This window comes from Rhincodon typus, chromosome 4, assembly GCF_021869965.1.
Source record: "Rhincodon typus isolate 14 chromosome 4, sRhiTyp1.1, whole genome shotgun sequence".
NCBI lineage: Eukaryota > Metazoa > Chordata > Chondrichthyes > Orectolobiformes > Rhincodontidae > Rhincodon > Rhincodon typus.
This window is the reverse complement of record NC_063335.1, coordinates 41,303,087-41,318,975: the sequence shown is the minus strand read 5'-3', so window position 1 is coordinate 41,318,975 and position 15,889 is coordinate 41,303,087. Positions and strand designations below refer to the sequence as shown.

General features: G+C 38.8%; 1 protein-coding gene across 5 annotated transcripts in view; it reads right to left on the bottom strand.

Annotated features, from left to right (window-relative positions):
• The window catches only part of ctdp1 (CTD (carboxy-terminal domain, RNA polymerase II, polypeptide A) phosphatase, subunit 1), a 293,011-nt gene that overhangs the window by 121,281 nt on the left and 155,841 nt on the right, over positions 1 to 15,889 (bottom strand). For all 5 annotated transcript variants that reach the window (XM_048595768.1, XM_048595765.1, XM_048595764.1 and 2 more), the window contains exon 11: positions 6,360 to 6,537. In XM_048595768.1, the coding sequence (XP_048451725.1) occupies positions 6,360 to 6,537 (178 nt within the window). The remainder of the gene's footprint in view (positions 1 to 6,359; positions 6,538 to 15,889) is intronic.

Sequence of the window (15,889 nt, the reverse complement as noted above, 5' to 3'; positions counted from 1 at the left end):
TCTACATTACTACGTCTCAAAAGTATTTAATTTGCTGTGAAATCGTGAAGTTGTGAAAAAGGCTACCTAACGCAAGTTTATTCATCCTATTCCTAATAAAAAGAGTTGCATCTATACAGCATCTTTCATGACCTTAGGATTTCACAAAGCACTGCATAAACAACAAAGAACTTTTGAAGGGGAGTAAGGTAGGAAATCTGGCAGCTAATTTACATGGCAAGTACCCAGTAGCTATGTGTTAACCTTCCAGTTTTGGTGTATTGAATTGAGGGATAAATTCTGGTCAGGTGTTGACTCAAACAAGCACAGAGGATGCTGGAAAAACTCAGCAGGTCAGGTAGCATCTGTGGAGAGAAACAGAGTTCATGTTTTGAGTCTGGTATAATTATAGAATCCCTACAATACAGAAGCAGGCTATTTGGCTCATGGAATCCACACCCACCCTCTGAACCCAGATCCACCCCCTATCCCATCTCTGTAACCCTGTACATTCCACAGCTAATCCACCTAGCCAGCAAATCCCTGCACGCTATGGGCAATTTAGCATTGCCAATCCACCTAAACTGCACATCTTTGGACCATGGGAGGAAACTGGAGCACTTGGAAGAAACCCATGCAGACAAGGGGAGAACGTGCAAGGTCCACACAGACTGTCGCCTGAGGCTGGAATTGAACCCAGGTCCTTGGCATTGTGAGACAACAGTGCTAACAACTGAGCCACCGAGCCACCCATAACTTCTTCCTCAGGTGTTAACTCCCCTGCTTTTCTTTGAAACACTGCTGTCAGATTTTTGATGCCCACCTGCGACAGCAGACAAGAACAATAGTTTAGCATTTCATTAAAAAGACATCACCTCTAATAATGCAGCAACCTTCAGAGTTACACATGTCACTGCAGGAGAAAGCACAAGGTTAGCCAAAAAGGTCCATCACAACGCTCTTTTCTTATTAAGATGAATGGAGATAGGAATGTAAACCATAATTATGGTTAGAACAAATTGGAGACGGGACAACGAACAGCAACAGATTCAGGAAATCCAATTTTTTTTTTTTTAAAACATGAAGCACTTTTACATCATTTTGATGGAAGACTTAGAGGAAAAATATTTTTTCCATCAGATTTCTCCCACAGGCCTCACTATGAAGATGAATTGTGCATCTTAACAAGGCACTGAGATGATGATGCAATAGGTCACAGCCCAGTGGAACAGTTACAACTGAAAGAAGGAAAAGCACATCAAAACTCAGTGGGATGATTAGTCTACAGTCACTAATAAATTTAGTGATGTGAAAGTTGGATTGCTAATTCCTTCTCCAACTTGCCCGAGTTGAAGCCAGTCTCAACATGAAGCCAAATACCAGACATAATTAATGTCATAATAGACATAATAACTGTCATATACGATACAAAACTATAACAGCTCTAAGATACAAATACAACAAAAGCAACATAGCCTGTGCAATTAAAATCACTTTGCATGCTATTTCATGCCCAAAGGCTTTGATTGCAAATGAAGTTTGCTTCTTGAACTGGGGAACAACACACTTGATAAAAGAAGCTCCATCTAATACATGTGAGAAACTGGACACATCGGTAACAAATGTGTGGTACCCTAAAAACTAGACTGTACACAAAATTGATACAACAATGTGAACTCTTTTTTAATTGGAGAAAAGACATCTAATGGATGTAATCAAACAAAACTGACAGAGCTAAAGGAGAAGCTATTAGTAGGGAATGGCTGAAAGTCTGATTTTTGTTTGGAAAGGGTGAGTCTTAACGCAGGAGCGGGAGAGGAAGCATTTTGGGCTAGTATTTCGAGAGCACAGGGCTCTGGCAGCTACAGGCAGATCTATCAATGATGCAGGAAGGGGAAGAGGTAAACACACAGGATTAGAATCAGAGAATGGAGAGGTAAGGGGAGCTGAAGACTGTCACCGGGACTGGTAGGGGTGTAGCCATTTTAGATTGTAAATAATGGAGGCCAGAAGCCAAGTCAAGTCTAGTGACAAAGACACGGGCAGTCAGCTGCAGACAGGTCAGACGAGAAGGTGTTACTGAGGTAAGGAGTCCTGATGCAGTGGTTAGAGAACAACCCAGCAATGCAGTATTTTGATCTTTTAATTATGAAGAATAATTTTTTGAGAACAATCTTAAAAAAATTCAGTTTGATGAAACTTATATCATTTTAAAACCTTCAAATACAGGTAACAGGACTGCAGAATTAGATGCTTTCAGTCAGGGAGCTTTCAGGTTACCAATTCCTCATGAAGATGTTTCATCCATGGGAGTACTACTGACAACTTTGTAAATACATCAAAAAACAAAAAACTTTGATAAAATTTAATTACACTCACAAACAACGCAATTTCACCAGCCCAAATTGCTTACTCCTGCCGAGTCTATAACACAACACAAGATATATTTGTTTTCCCTCCTGACAATGGGCTTTGTGTAATTGCCAACCTCCAGCTTTCCAACTACAAATCAACACTGAAAACCAACACTGAATTTTGAGAGTGTGTTAGTTGCTGCAGAAGATGTAGAAATACTGTAAGTATGGTTTTCATGCATAGTGAGTCATAAATTCAGTTGCTATGAGATGGTATGCTGGCATGTGAAAATGAGCAGGACAGTGTACATTTCCACTGAAAGCATTTGGAAAGAACCTGGTAAGAGTGGTCTCCAAAGAGAGAAATATTCCCACTATTGCCACTGCACCACCTAAACCCTCCAAACCTCTCATAAAACCCAGCACCTAATCCCACCCTGGCTCCTTTAAAGCAATTATTAATTTTCTTTCCACACTGCAGGTCAACAAATAAGTGGGAAATGTGCTTCCTTCATAACCTTCAAAAGCGTTGGATCAGCCAGGGAAGAGTTACATTACTTGACAGTGCAAAGGAAGTTAAATTAATGAATAAAAATCAATGATGTTCCCTTAGGACGAGTGACTGTCTTTGCTGTATTATGAATTCAGGTAATTGCTGAAAGAAGCAGTCACACTTTCTCTTTATCAAATGCCTTTGTCCACCACTTAGATGTTAACAAGGATAAACTATTTAAATTTCAAGACTTATTTTGCAAATTTCCCTCCAAATCTGAACATCCACTTAGCGAGTCTAATAACTTGATATTATACTAACATAACTTCTTTCCTAAATTTAGAGAACAAGCAAATATAAAGATCCAGGTCATTGTTCATTAACCAGCTTATTCTTCCAATGCATTGGTTTTCAGCTCCCCTACTGTGCTTGGCAAACGTAGCTGCAGAATTATTGTATGACACAAATTTTGCTTTCAAAGTTATCTCAGAAATGGTTCAATAGTTCAACTTTGTTTTGATTTTACACGCCTATTAAAAACCAAATAAAATACAACCGACAGTTCTTATCAAAGTTTTCACCCTGAGAAATTTTCCACTTAAGAAGATGGAGCTTATATACAGTATGTCTCGTACCCTTTGTGAATGATCAGTTCTGTGGTTAGACCACAAGGAAGATTCAAGACATTTAACGTATTGATGCAAGCTGGCAGGGTGCAGCTTGCTGGCCTGGTCTATGGAGCTTCTTCAGCAGACAGTGAAATCTAATGTGAACCTTATACAAAGAGAGAGTCAGGTTTCTCACATTAGTGGCAGAATACAGTTTTAGCACTACAAACAAAGAAAATGTCATTGTAGAAGTGCAATTATCTTGTAAATGTTTCCATACCTTTACACAACGAAAATACATTGTAGAGTAATTCGATTCATTCATCCTCTGCTTTGTTTTATTGGTATATTTTTTGACTCATCTTTGATTTGTGGTTTTCACATGTTCTCAATGAGAGGTCCTCCTACCGTCATAATTAATTTCTACATGCTCTGCTACTTGTGTTCTGACTTGTGACAGTATTTGAGCACTGTCTTTCGGAGGTTAGGCTAAATCAGAGGGGATGCTGCAATACAGCAGTTAAATGTCTGAACATCAGACCATCCATCAACAACATTCCAGGAGATCTGTAAAGTATCTTTACACAGTCTTCAATAATGGGGTACGTAGTTTTAATTGCCACATCTGATAAAGCTTCCAACATTTTATATCTGTTCTATGTTACGTACATTAAGCATCAACTTACAATTTCCTTACAAATTTAGGGTATAATGGGATATTGGTGATGTCACTGGTCTCCTAATCCATAGACCCAGGCTAATGTTTCCACCTGCTGGAACTTAAATCTAATTAATTAATCAAGAATATAAAGTTCAGTTCACTAATGGTGACCATGTCAATTATTACTGACTGTTGCAAAAACCCACGCGGGTCATTACTGTCCTTTAGGGAAGGAAATCTGCCATCCTTACTTGGTATGGCCTACAGCAATACAGTTGACTTTTAACTGCTCTCTGAAATGGACATCCAAGTCATAAGGGACGGGTGACAAAATTATCTTCGCAATTGTACCAGAGCATTTGAATGCTGAATTCATGAGTTTTATTTCTGCAATGCTGGACTTTTTATTTCACTATTTTCTAAGACCTTGTAACTGAAGAAGATATACCTAGGCACCTTCTGACCCGAGGTGGTGCTGTAAGGGGCAACTCAAACTTTTCACAGTACTCATTGGAGTACGTGTGACAATAAAGCTAATTCAATTCAACTCAATTCAAAAAAATTCCACTAACGTACTATTCAAGTCAGAACGATGATTGCAAGAAGATATGTAAGCATTTTGTCAGGATGTCATCTTGAGCAACAAGGAATGTCCTTTCCCATTCTCACAAACTGCAACTATACATCTGGGTTGAACCAGGTAGCCCACAGCTGGATTCTTCTGTTCGACCTGGAGCTGATCCTTCATGGCTTTGTAGTCGGTTGATGACTCAGAGTGGACTTTCCCCTCTCTGGAACTATCTGCCCCAGCTCTGAGCTTCCTGCACTAACCGTGTCAATTTTTGCCACTTCTAGAAATCTTTTCCTCATCTGCCCTCCTTTCCATACCTTCATTCAAGAGGTCAGCGGCCCCCATCTCATCACAGACAATACAGCGTACCCAGTGTCTTTGCATGTTCTGTTGGTTTTTTGAGCCCCAACACATCCTCATTCCCAATGAATAAATCTCCTCATGCTCTTGCTGCACCTTCCTTGAGTGGATTTAAATAGTTAGACATCATTACACACCATCACTCCTGCAGTGACCATGAACAAGGTCAATCATTAGACCCCAGTACTTTAGAACTCTGCCCTTAAACAAATTGGTTTATACCCCACATTTTCTTTATTCAAAAAAAACTTTTACAAACTGGTCTTTCAGTACCTCCTCAATATTTTTTAGCTCTTGACTGGCACCCTTCTCTTTACACAACAAAAAGACTCAGACATTCTTTTATTTAAGGGCATTAAATTAATTACTTTAAAACAACAGCATCTGCCTTGTCGTGCTTATCTATGATACTAAATCAAACCCAAATTGTGTTCAACCAATATTGAAGCATCTTTTCAATTTTAAACTACAGTTAAGTCAACTTGCATCAACTAGGTACGACAGGAAAGCAAAATTAGGTTGCTATGTTACACATCAAACAACAGTTCATTTTGATGCTTGTGTAAAAATATGTTTGACATATTTGAAAATTTGTTGTAAGCGCTTTTGAAGGTTATGATTCAGTCTAATAGGACTACGATGACTGAACTATCTGATATTTTGGTAAATTATCACCCTTTGCCATGACAAAATCTGCATTTTGACAAAGTTTTCATAAACAAGTTGACAAAACACAAATTCAAACTGGGAGCGTCACAAGTTACAAGAGCACAATAAAGGAGCAAAGAAATTTTAATTTTCAACATGCTAATTCGAGCATCTTGTCATATTCGCTAATTGCATCAAAATATTTGTATCATTCTAAGGTGTGAAGACAGGAAAAAATAATGTAAACAGCAAAATGCGTCATTAAGAAATGAAAAGAAAAATTTTCTTCTCCCAAAGTAGTTTATTTGCTCGCATTAGTTTCATTAACAATTTATTGGACTTAAAATTGTTAGTCACAAATCACGCTCAAAACTAAACAAATATATTTATAAACCATCTGATCATGTAGCTAAGATGACTCAATTAATTACTTTGGAACTTTGTCTCACATTACAGTGATGTGTGCGATTATTGTGAGCTCTGATCTTCAGCATGATATTTGTAACAAAATGGTATAGAGAAACAGAAAAATCAATGAAGAGCTGGAGTAATCAAACTCAAAAAACTTAAGAGCTCGATTTTAAGCCTTGATCAACCCATCGCAGCTCACAAATGTTGCAAATGATCACTTTGCTGTCTTGGTTTGAATCAGTTTCCTTTCTAATTTTCTTTTTTTTTCGCTCACCTCTTTGTCCATGCTCTCCAAATCCTCCTTACAGAGCGTGTAGAGGGGCATTGTCTCAGACATGCTCGGCTGACGTTTCCTGGCCCCAGCTCGTGATGGGCCAGGCTTCTCTTCACTCTGACTGGAGTTAGGCAGTTCATCTTCATCTAACACCTGATGCTGGTGAGGCTGCACAACTCTGCAACGCAAAGCATAACCTTGTGTGAGGCAAAGTGACTACTTTATAACATTCTGGTCTATTGTACAGGGAACGTGACAAGAGAACCAAACACAGGGTTGATTTTTTTTTTTCCTGGCAACTTTTCCAGTCTTATTTGTTACCTGCATTATCAACAACATGAATCTACATGCACACACCTGAACTAGTTAAAGGAACCCAATATATTTCTTTCAAGCATCCTAGCCCCACAGGACTGGGAAACAGGAATAAAAATGAGAGGGAGACACGAGGAGCACCAGCCTGAAACAGGTTTGGGAAGTTTGGTTATTTGATAGAAAATGTCTATCTGCCCCAGTTATCGTAAAAGTTGCACATGGCAAGTTGAAGATCTAAATTGTTAAGTCAAAAGGACTCTTACTTTTGTTACAATCCCTTTTAGAATCAATTACAGTTGGTTCTGCTATAATGTGTGTTCCGGCAATATGAACTGGCTATAATGCGACTGACGAATAGGGGAACGTTATTTCTAAAACACGAACTGGTGTTGGCTATAACATGATTCCATAGGTGCGCGGAGGAGTATACAACATCACATGATTGTTTCATGGGCTTTGGCCTGAACATGTGCAGTGTTAGCGCCGAAAGAGTCTCCCAGCTGGCATCATGTGATCATTTCACAGCCTTTGTCGTGAAGCACTTTCTGTGAGAGGTACAGTACTCTGTGAGCTTCGCTTTTTTTTTTGCAAATTCTGCCGTGTTACCCACAAAAACATGAGGACAAAGTGACAAGAACGTTAGCAAGAAGCGCCCTGGTGATAAAATTGCAGATGGTGAACGTAAAAGATAGACTATAACACTGGAAGAGAAGCCAGATGTTATAAAGCGTTTTGAGTGTAATTAGAGGAAGTGATATAGTTTACGTAACAAGAATAAAGGAATCTACCTTACACACCATTAGAGACAATGCAGAAAAGATTAAAACATGCTGTATTGCTGGAACAAGTCTGAATGCTAGCAAATCTGCGAGGTCACCGTCAAAGGAACTTAAGATGGAGCGGCTTCTAAGTGTTGTGGATTGAAGATCAAACAAGAAAGCGATCTGGGATCACCCTTCTCACCATAACAGAGAAAGCCTTATCAATTTATGAAGATCTAACAAAAAAAAAGCTGAAAATCCTGCAGATGTGCCTGCCTTTAGTGCTTCAGTGGCTGGTTTTAAGAACCACAATGCTTTTCAGAACGTGAAGTTATGTGGCAAAGCTGCCAGTGCAGATGAGGAGCATACGATGGCATTTCCTCCCATTGTAAAAAAAAAATTGACAAAGAAGGCTACAACTTAGATCAAATTTTCAATTTGGATGAGACAGGTTTATACTGGAAGCAAATGCCGTCAAGAACCTACATTTCGATGAATGAAGCACACGCTCCAGGCTTTAAGGTGGCAAAGGATCATATGACTGTGCTGCTGGGGCCACTGCTAGTGGAGACTTAAAGCTTAAGCCTATGGTAACATACCACTCTGACAACTTGCAAACCTTGAAGTCTACTCTAGACAAGTACTTTAGGTCAAGCAAGAGAGGTTGGATAATGGGGCAAATTTTTTCTGACCTTACTGTTGATGTTTTGGAAGATGTTTTTAGAAAGTAATGCAGGAAAAAGATCTGGATTTCAAGATTCTCCTCATCCTGGATAATGTGCCAAGCCATCCTCCCACCATTGGTGAGCTTTCTGAAAACATCAAAGTGCTATTTCTACCCACAAACACAACCTCTCGTCTTCAACCCATAGACAAGGGTGCAATAGCAGCTTTTAAAGATTATTATTTAAGGCACACATTTAAGAGGCTGATTGCAGGGAATAAGGACAGTGTTCTTCAATCTTGGAAGAGCTTTAACATCAAGAATGCAATTAACATTATCATGGAGGCCTGGGGTGGTGGCAGTAAGGACTGCTTGCATGTAGTTTGGTGGAAGCTTCTCTCAGATTTTTTTTTCAAGATTTTAAAGGCTTTGATCAGTCAGTGGAGTTCCCAAGAATCAAAGAACATTGTGATGATCTTGCAAAGCAAGTTGGATTTGAAGAATTGGGGAGTGAGGATGTTGAAGAGCTGCTGGAGTCTCACTATGAAGACCTCTCTCCAGCTGATCTACAACAACTTGTCACTGAGAGGGAAGTGGAAGCTGGAGATAAAGAAGATCAAGTCCCGGATGCAGCACCATGAGAGCTTTCCACTTTTGTTTTGTCTTTGCAGTTGCAACTCTTAGAAGACAACAATTACAATGCAGAATGCAGCAGGGTACCAGTTCGTGGAATAAGATCTTATTTGGCACCCTATGAACAGCTTCTTCATGAAAGAAGAAAAAGGACAAAGCAGCAAAAACTGGATGTCTTTTTTAAGCCAACCTCCAAAAAACAGCAAGACAATGAACCACAGCCATCCACTTCTTGATTAACTATTTTTCACCCTAACCCTGCAACCACAACTGCACCTGAAGGGGGTGATGATGGTGATGATGATGATGATGATGATGATGATGATGATGATGGTGATGATGGTGATGATGGTGATGATGATGATGATGATGACGACGACGATGACCCTCAGCCCCTGCATTAACAACAGAGCAACCTCAAAATCTCCTCCCCCCTCAAGTCATCTTGACATTTTTCAAGGTAAGGTGTTAAATTTACTTTTATTTCATTATTATATATGAATTAAACATTTATTCAAACTGTGCTACCCTCTGTGTTAGACTTTTGAGTGATTTTTAAGCCATTTTGAATGAAATGTTTTGGTGGTCTGCCCCTAACCCCACTTTTCCCATAGGCCCTGCTATTTCTATATCGCATTATAGAAAATTATGCTGTTGTGCAGAAACGCAACTATCGTGTTATAGCAGAACAGACTGTGCACAAAAAGGGGAGAAGAGGGAATCTGTACACAACTGAACTGACCAATGATCTTAAACACTATAAATGATGGCACTGTGGTGTGGAAATTGAGTTATTCAGTGAATTAAATCATAGACTCATAGTACTCCTACAGTGCAGACAGAAGCCATTCGGCCCATTAAGTTGCACTAACCCTCAGAAACATATCCTACCAAGACACGTCAAGAACTCCCAGAATCCTACATACCCAAAAATTATTGGATTCTGGAGAAGTACCAGAGGATTGTAAAATTCCTAATGTGATGCTCCTGTTCAAAATGTGAGGGAGGCAAAAAGCAGGTAGCAATAAACTGATTAGCCTAACATCTCGTGTTGGAAAAGTATTGGAATTAATTCCAGGTGGTGGTGGTGGTTTTTTTTTTGGGGGTGGTGGGGGGAGTGGTGCAGAGTCTTTGTGAATATTTAACGCTGAGGTAATTAGTTCTTCATCAGTAGGAGAATCAAGAGTCATGGGGAAAGGGCAGGAAAGTGGATGTAAGGAATGTCAGATCAACCATGATCTGATAGAATGGCGGAGCAGGCTTGAGAGAGTATATGGCTTTGTCCTGTTCCTCTTTCTTGTTTGTGGCCTTATGTTTCAATCAAGTTGCCTTTTACTTATTTGACAAATCTCCATTTAATCAATGGCCAGAAAGAGTCTAAAGAGAAGTAGAGGAAATGAGAAGAATTGGTAGTAGGTGTCATTAGTGGTATATCAGAAGGATTATAACAGGTTGTTAGGAGAAATTAGAAGTGGTTTTGTTTTCTATCTGTACTGTGATGTACTTGGACTCATTGTCAGTTTGATATCTAAAGTGGAACAACGTTCCTCATTTCTCTCCCAATTAGTTCACAGAGTTAACAAGGTTTATATTTAATGGTTCATTCATGGTTTAACAATGTTGTCTAGATGTCAAGTACGCTCCTCAAGTCATACCAGAAGATAGCATGTAAGCACATGACCAGGAGTGTGCTATTCATCCAGATCACAATTAATCTGTATCACAACATGACTGTCTACCATTTCAATTATAAATGGCCAATGCTGCACTTGAACATATGCATATGCAGAGACCAATGACTTTCATTTCTCGAAGCATCAGATCACACTAGTGTTGCTTGGTGTAGGAATGAGTTTTGAGAAGAATTACGTGACCTGTCAAATTTGAGTCTATACCAATTTGGCAACATGCCACAACATATGGCAAACAGCTCATCACCCAAACCTCATTTGGGGAAGAAATGGAATGAATTATAGAATCGGTTAATTAATGCCTGGCTGCACAACCACTGACAGGCTGTTAGCAGTAGCACATGTTGTGGCAAGTATTTTCAAAACAATTGTGGGGATGTGATTGATGCAACGAATTGCAAATGAGTTTAGGAAAAAAGGGATGTTCACACCATTTGCAAGGTCAGTAACTCTTTCCCACTCATAAAGTTGCATTTTCAGCAGTACATCAAAAGAACGTGAACTATGTATATTTCAACAACCCACAATGATACAGTAGAATTTAATACAAAGCTACATTTACGATGTCAGGCCAGATGGTCAAAAGCTTGGTTAAAGAGATAGGCTTTAACAGTGAACGTATAGGAGAAAATGGAAGTTCAGAGATGGAAAGGTTTAGGGAGAGAATCTATACCTTTGGCAATTGCAGACAAGGCTAAGTATGTTGGAGCTCTTAAAATCAGGATGTTTAAGGAACCTAGCCTCATCTGAATGGTTCCTTTTCAAACATATTGTACAGAACAATTAATCTCCTATTGAAGGCTCAGAGAACCTTTCATTGCTTAAAAGGTGCCAAGCAATTAACAAATTAATATTTTTGATTCCATTGAATATTAGACGTTAGCTGTTTCTAAATCCTGTTAGCATGAGCCGTTCAACAGCAACCTACAGAGATCAAGCCAAGTCGACTGTGAATGTTTTGTGGTTATGCATTGAAGAAATGGATCAACTGCGTGAATTCACCTTGACAGGAAGAAGTGCACAACACGTCTTGAATGGAATGACATTTTGAGCACTAATGTGAAGTGGCATTCTTCCCTCTACACATTAACATTTTATAAAGGCGCAGAAGACCCTTGCCATTTTTATTATGTCAAGTTTTATTACCTGATTTAAATGAGTTGGATTGCAGCTCAGGACATTTCTTGGCAATCAGTTTGGTGCCAAACTGTGAAACGCAATACAATTTCACTGATAATAAAATAAATATCATGATGTTATTTTGTTGCAAAACTGTGTAGTCATAGAGAAGCTGAACTGTTTTAAAAAAAAAATTATGCTGTGATAACATCTAACTGATAGTCAGTTAAAATGTTCAATAGAAACCATCATCTTTCTGATTATCTTTCTACTATGCACTGTGGTAATAATTTGCACAGTATTCTTCGTGATTCTGAAGGAGAAAAGGGACAATGTGGATGCCCGCAGTTGTAGAAATTAATTAGATAATTAGACAGATGTATTGAAGAACGTGCGGGTGTACAGCAGGCTGGGTGTAAGACTGACACATGGCTGAGGCATTTTAAAACAAAACATATTGAATGTCAGCTTAATTCAGAACTACTGAGACCTACAGGAGACATGAACCACTTAGCGAGACAAAAAGAGACACAACCATAATAACGTGTATAAAACTGAAACTAGTTTAACGTTGCAGAGAGATAATTGCTGCAATTTGGGAGTCTGTTTGCATTTTTAAGAAACATAGTCACCGGTCATGTCGCAGCAGGAGACTTGATTAGCCTTACAATGGAAAGCTTTAACCCGAACCAGGAATCATCTAGCATTCCAAAAAGACATCAATACTATAATTCTCTCATGCTGCTTATGGTTGCACGACTAAGCATATGCCCGAGTATGACTGTAAAGTGTATAAGTATGTAAAGAAAAGTATCCCCGTATGCACGCCGAGAATAAAAACATTACATTGCTTGGACCATTAACCATCTCCATTCCAAGTGTCAGTTAAAAAAACTACAAAATTGACATTGTGTGACAGTATTTGTCTTGTTGAAAAAAACAAGCGTTACCATTCAGCTTATTTAGCACTTTTGTATCAGTATTATCTAACCAAATTCACTAAATTCTAATGCATGGCATCTTTATCACCTGAAATTGCTCCCAGGACCAATATCAGACCTGTAAATAGCAAGATTAAAAAGCCACAAAGTCTTCCTGTGTCAAGTGTTACACTTCAAATCTTGTTTGATAGGATCAGAGATGGCAGATAAGTCCAATGCACAATCTGCAGACCTCTGCCACATACAGGGCAGGTGTAGCCTGAAGGGTTGAGGAGATGGGTTGATTGGTTTGCACGGTCTCGGGAACACTTCAACGTCCCCCCCACATGACCCGGTCAAACTCTTTCAATGTGCCTTCCTTAATGAAGATCCCCTATTTCGGTCAGTCACAAGCCAGGAAACATCCATGAGTGGTAATTAAAACCTTAAAAAAAAATTCAGTTGTCCTGGTGGAAGATGCTTGCTAAATTCCCAGCAGCACAGTCACTTCAGGAGCCTTGATCAGGCATACAAATGACAGAGCTAGGCAGAGCTGCTTTTGAATAATTACCGCCTTGATGCTGAACATATGCAAAGTATCCCAAAGGAAGATGGTGGTGTAGTGGTATTGTCATAGGACTAGAAATCCAGAGGCTCATGTTAATTGTTTGGAGACACTGGTTCAGATTCCACATTTGCAGTTGATACAATTTAAATAATTGAATTTAAATAAATTTAATTAATAAATCTGGATCTCATGTCTAGTGGTGACCATGAAACTACTGTCAATTACCGTAAAAATCCATCTGGTTCATTAATGCCCTTTGGGGAAAGAAATCTGCCACCCTTCACGTGACTTCAGATCTAGAGCAATGTGGTTGGCTACTATCTGCCCTCTGAAGCAGCCAAGTAAACCACTCAGTTCAAAGGAAATTAGGGAATGGCATCAAATCCTGGGCCTGGCAGCAAAACCCATATTCTGTAATTTTTTTTTAAAAGCACTCTGCTTTAAGGATAAAAATCAATTAGTGTGGCAAAATAGGACTTCATCTGTACTGAACAATTTTGTTCAGGTAGGATAAATCATGAGTTAACAGGTCCGCAAGAGATTTGTTTAGACTTCAGCTAGAACAATTGCTGGTTGGACTGTAATTATTCAATGCAAATGTCCCTAAGTGCATTGCTATTTTTACAATCCACATTGCACTGGCCCAAAATCAAATTAATTGCCCACTACAAATGCATGCATTTACTTTTCAGGCAAAAGAACACAACAGGAAAAGCGCTCAATCAAACTTAACAAGAAGAATTAAAGGATAATGCTGGATCTAAAGACAAGTCATATAAAGTTGCTAAAAAATAAAGTAGCAAGCCTGAGGATGTTTACAAATCAGCAAAGGAGGTTTAAGAAGTTGATTAAGAGAGGAAAACACTGGGTATGAGTAAACTTGGGAGGAACATAAAAGTGGACTGTAAGAGCTTCCATAAGTATGTAAAAATAAAAAGATTAGTGAAAACAAATGTAGGCCACTTATAGTCTGAAACAGAAGAATTGGTAATGGAGAACATGGAAATGGCACAAGAATTAAACAACTAATTTTGTTCTGTCTGCATAGAAAAATATGAAAAAAGATTCCTGGAAGTACTAGGTGTGCAAGGGTCTGTTGGGAAGGGGGAGTTGAAGGAAATTAGAATTGATTCTTCTAAAAAAAATGCTTTAAAATTTAATGGGACTTAAAGCTGACAGATTCCCAGAGCCTAATAATCTATATCCCATGGCACTAAACAAGGTGACCCTTGAAATAGAGGATGCATTGGTCGTCTGCTTCCAAAATTTTGTGTTTTCAGTCCTAGCAGAGTTGAGAATGACAAATGTAACCCTACTGTTTAAAAAAAGGATGAAAAATTACAACCCAGTAACAGGAGTACTAACAGCAGTAGTGGGTAAAATGCTGGAGCCTATGATAAAGGATCTGATAACAGGACACTTCAACATTACCAATGGTATTACGCAAAGTCAACATGGATTTATGAAAGGGAAATTGTACTTGACCAAATAACGGAGTCTTTTGATGACATAACTAGTAGAATTGATGAGGAAGAAGCAGTAGATGTGGTGTATTTAGATTTTCAGAAAGCTTTTAATAAGGTCTCATTTAAGAGGTTATTGTGCAAAATTAAAATGCATGGGATTGAGAATTGGTTAGCAGACAAAAAGTAGATATTAGGCATAAATAAGTCATTTTAAGAGTGGAAGGTGGCAACAGGTTGGGTCTTCAGGGACTAGTGTTTGTGCCCGAGCTTTGCACGATATTTATCAATGATGCGGATGAAGGAATATTTCCAAGTTTGTTGATGACATAAAATTGGGTTAGAACTGGTGAGGGGGGGGGTGCAAAGATGCTTCAGGGCAATTTAGACAAGTTGGGTGAGAAGGGAAATACATGACAGGCATAATACAACGTAATTAACTGTGAAGTTTCTACTTCAGTAAGTAAAGCAGAATGGCAGAGTGTTATTTAAATGGTGATAGGTTGGGAAAAGTTGATGTACAATGTAGAATGTCCTTGTATATTGCTCATTGAAACCAAGCAAATTGCTAGGAAGGCAAATGGTACCTTTGCATTCGATGCAAGTGGATTTAAGAAAGGTTTTTTTTTAAAACAGCAGCTGTACACTAGTGAGACCACACCTTGAATATCGTGTGTAGTTTTGGTCTTCTTACCTCAGAAAATAATCTCACACGGTACCTTCCACAGTATTATCTTTTGTGAATGTGCCTTGGCGACAGAGATTGAGAACTTCAGATGTTAAAGCCAGGTTATTTTCAAAGACATTAGGGCCACTAAACTTTGACAAGTCCATCCCTGTGTATTAACTTTTGTTGTTAGTTCAGATCAACCTTTTCAGAAGTAATTCCTATAGTCTACTCCTGCATCAATTAGAAAGTGCGCTTATATAGAGGGATGGTCTCCTGATCTTCAGTCTTCTATTTGCAGCTTCTCTATTCAAGCATAGAGACAGCAGAGATTCCCAAAGTGATCTTTTCCAAATGCCAACAGAGGCTACATTAAAAGCCCACTCAATTACTCTGTGAAGAACAGGAAAGATAATGAATGCTTATTGCTTTAAATCATCCCGATGTATTTAGAGTCAAAACTTGCTGCTGTAAATTCTCTCGCTGCATAGGAGTTGTCAGGCATTTCCTGCACCATTCAGATCAAAGTATTTGACACAATAATTTGCTGTAAGTGTGAGCTGATAGAAGAATAGGAAGCATTTGGCACTGTGGTGAACAATGAAACTAGATGTCGACTTCTTTAATTGAAGTCTTGAAGACCTGATCTTGGAGCTGTTCCCATTCATTTCCTATGTCACTCAGGGGAGGAATGTCAAACTATAGAGTGGTATCAATTTGTGTAGGAAA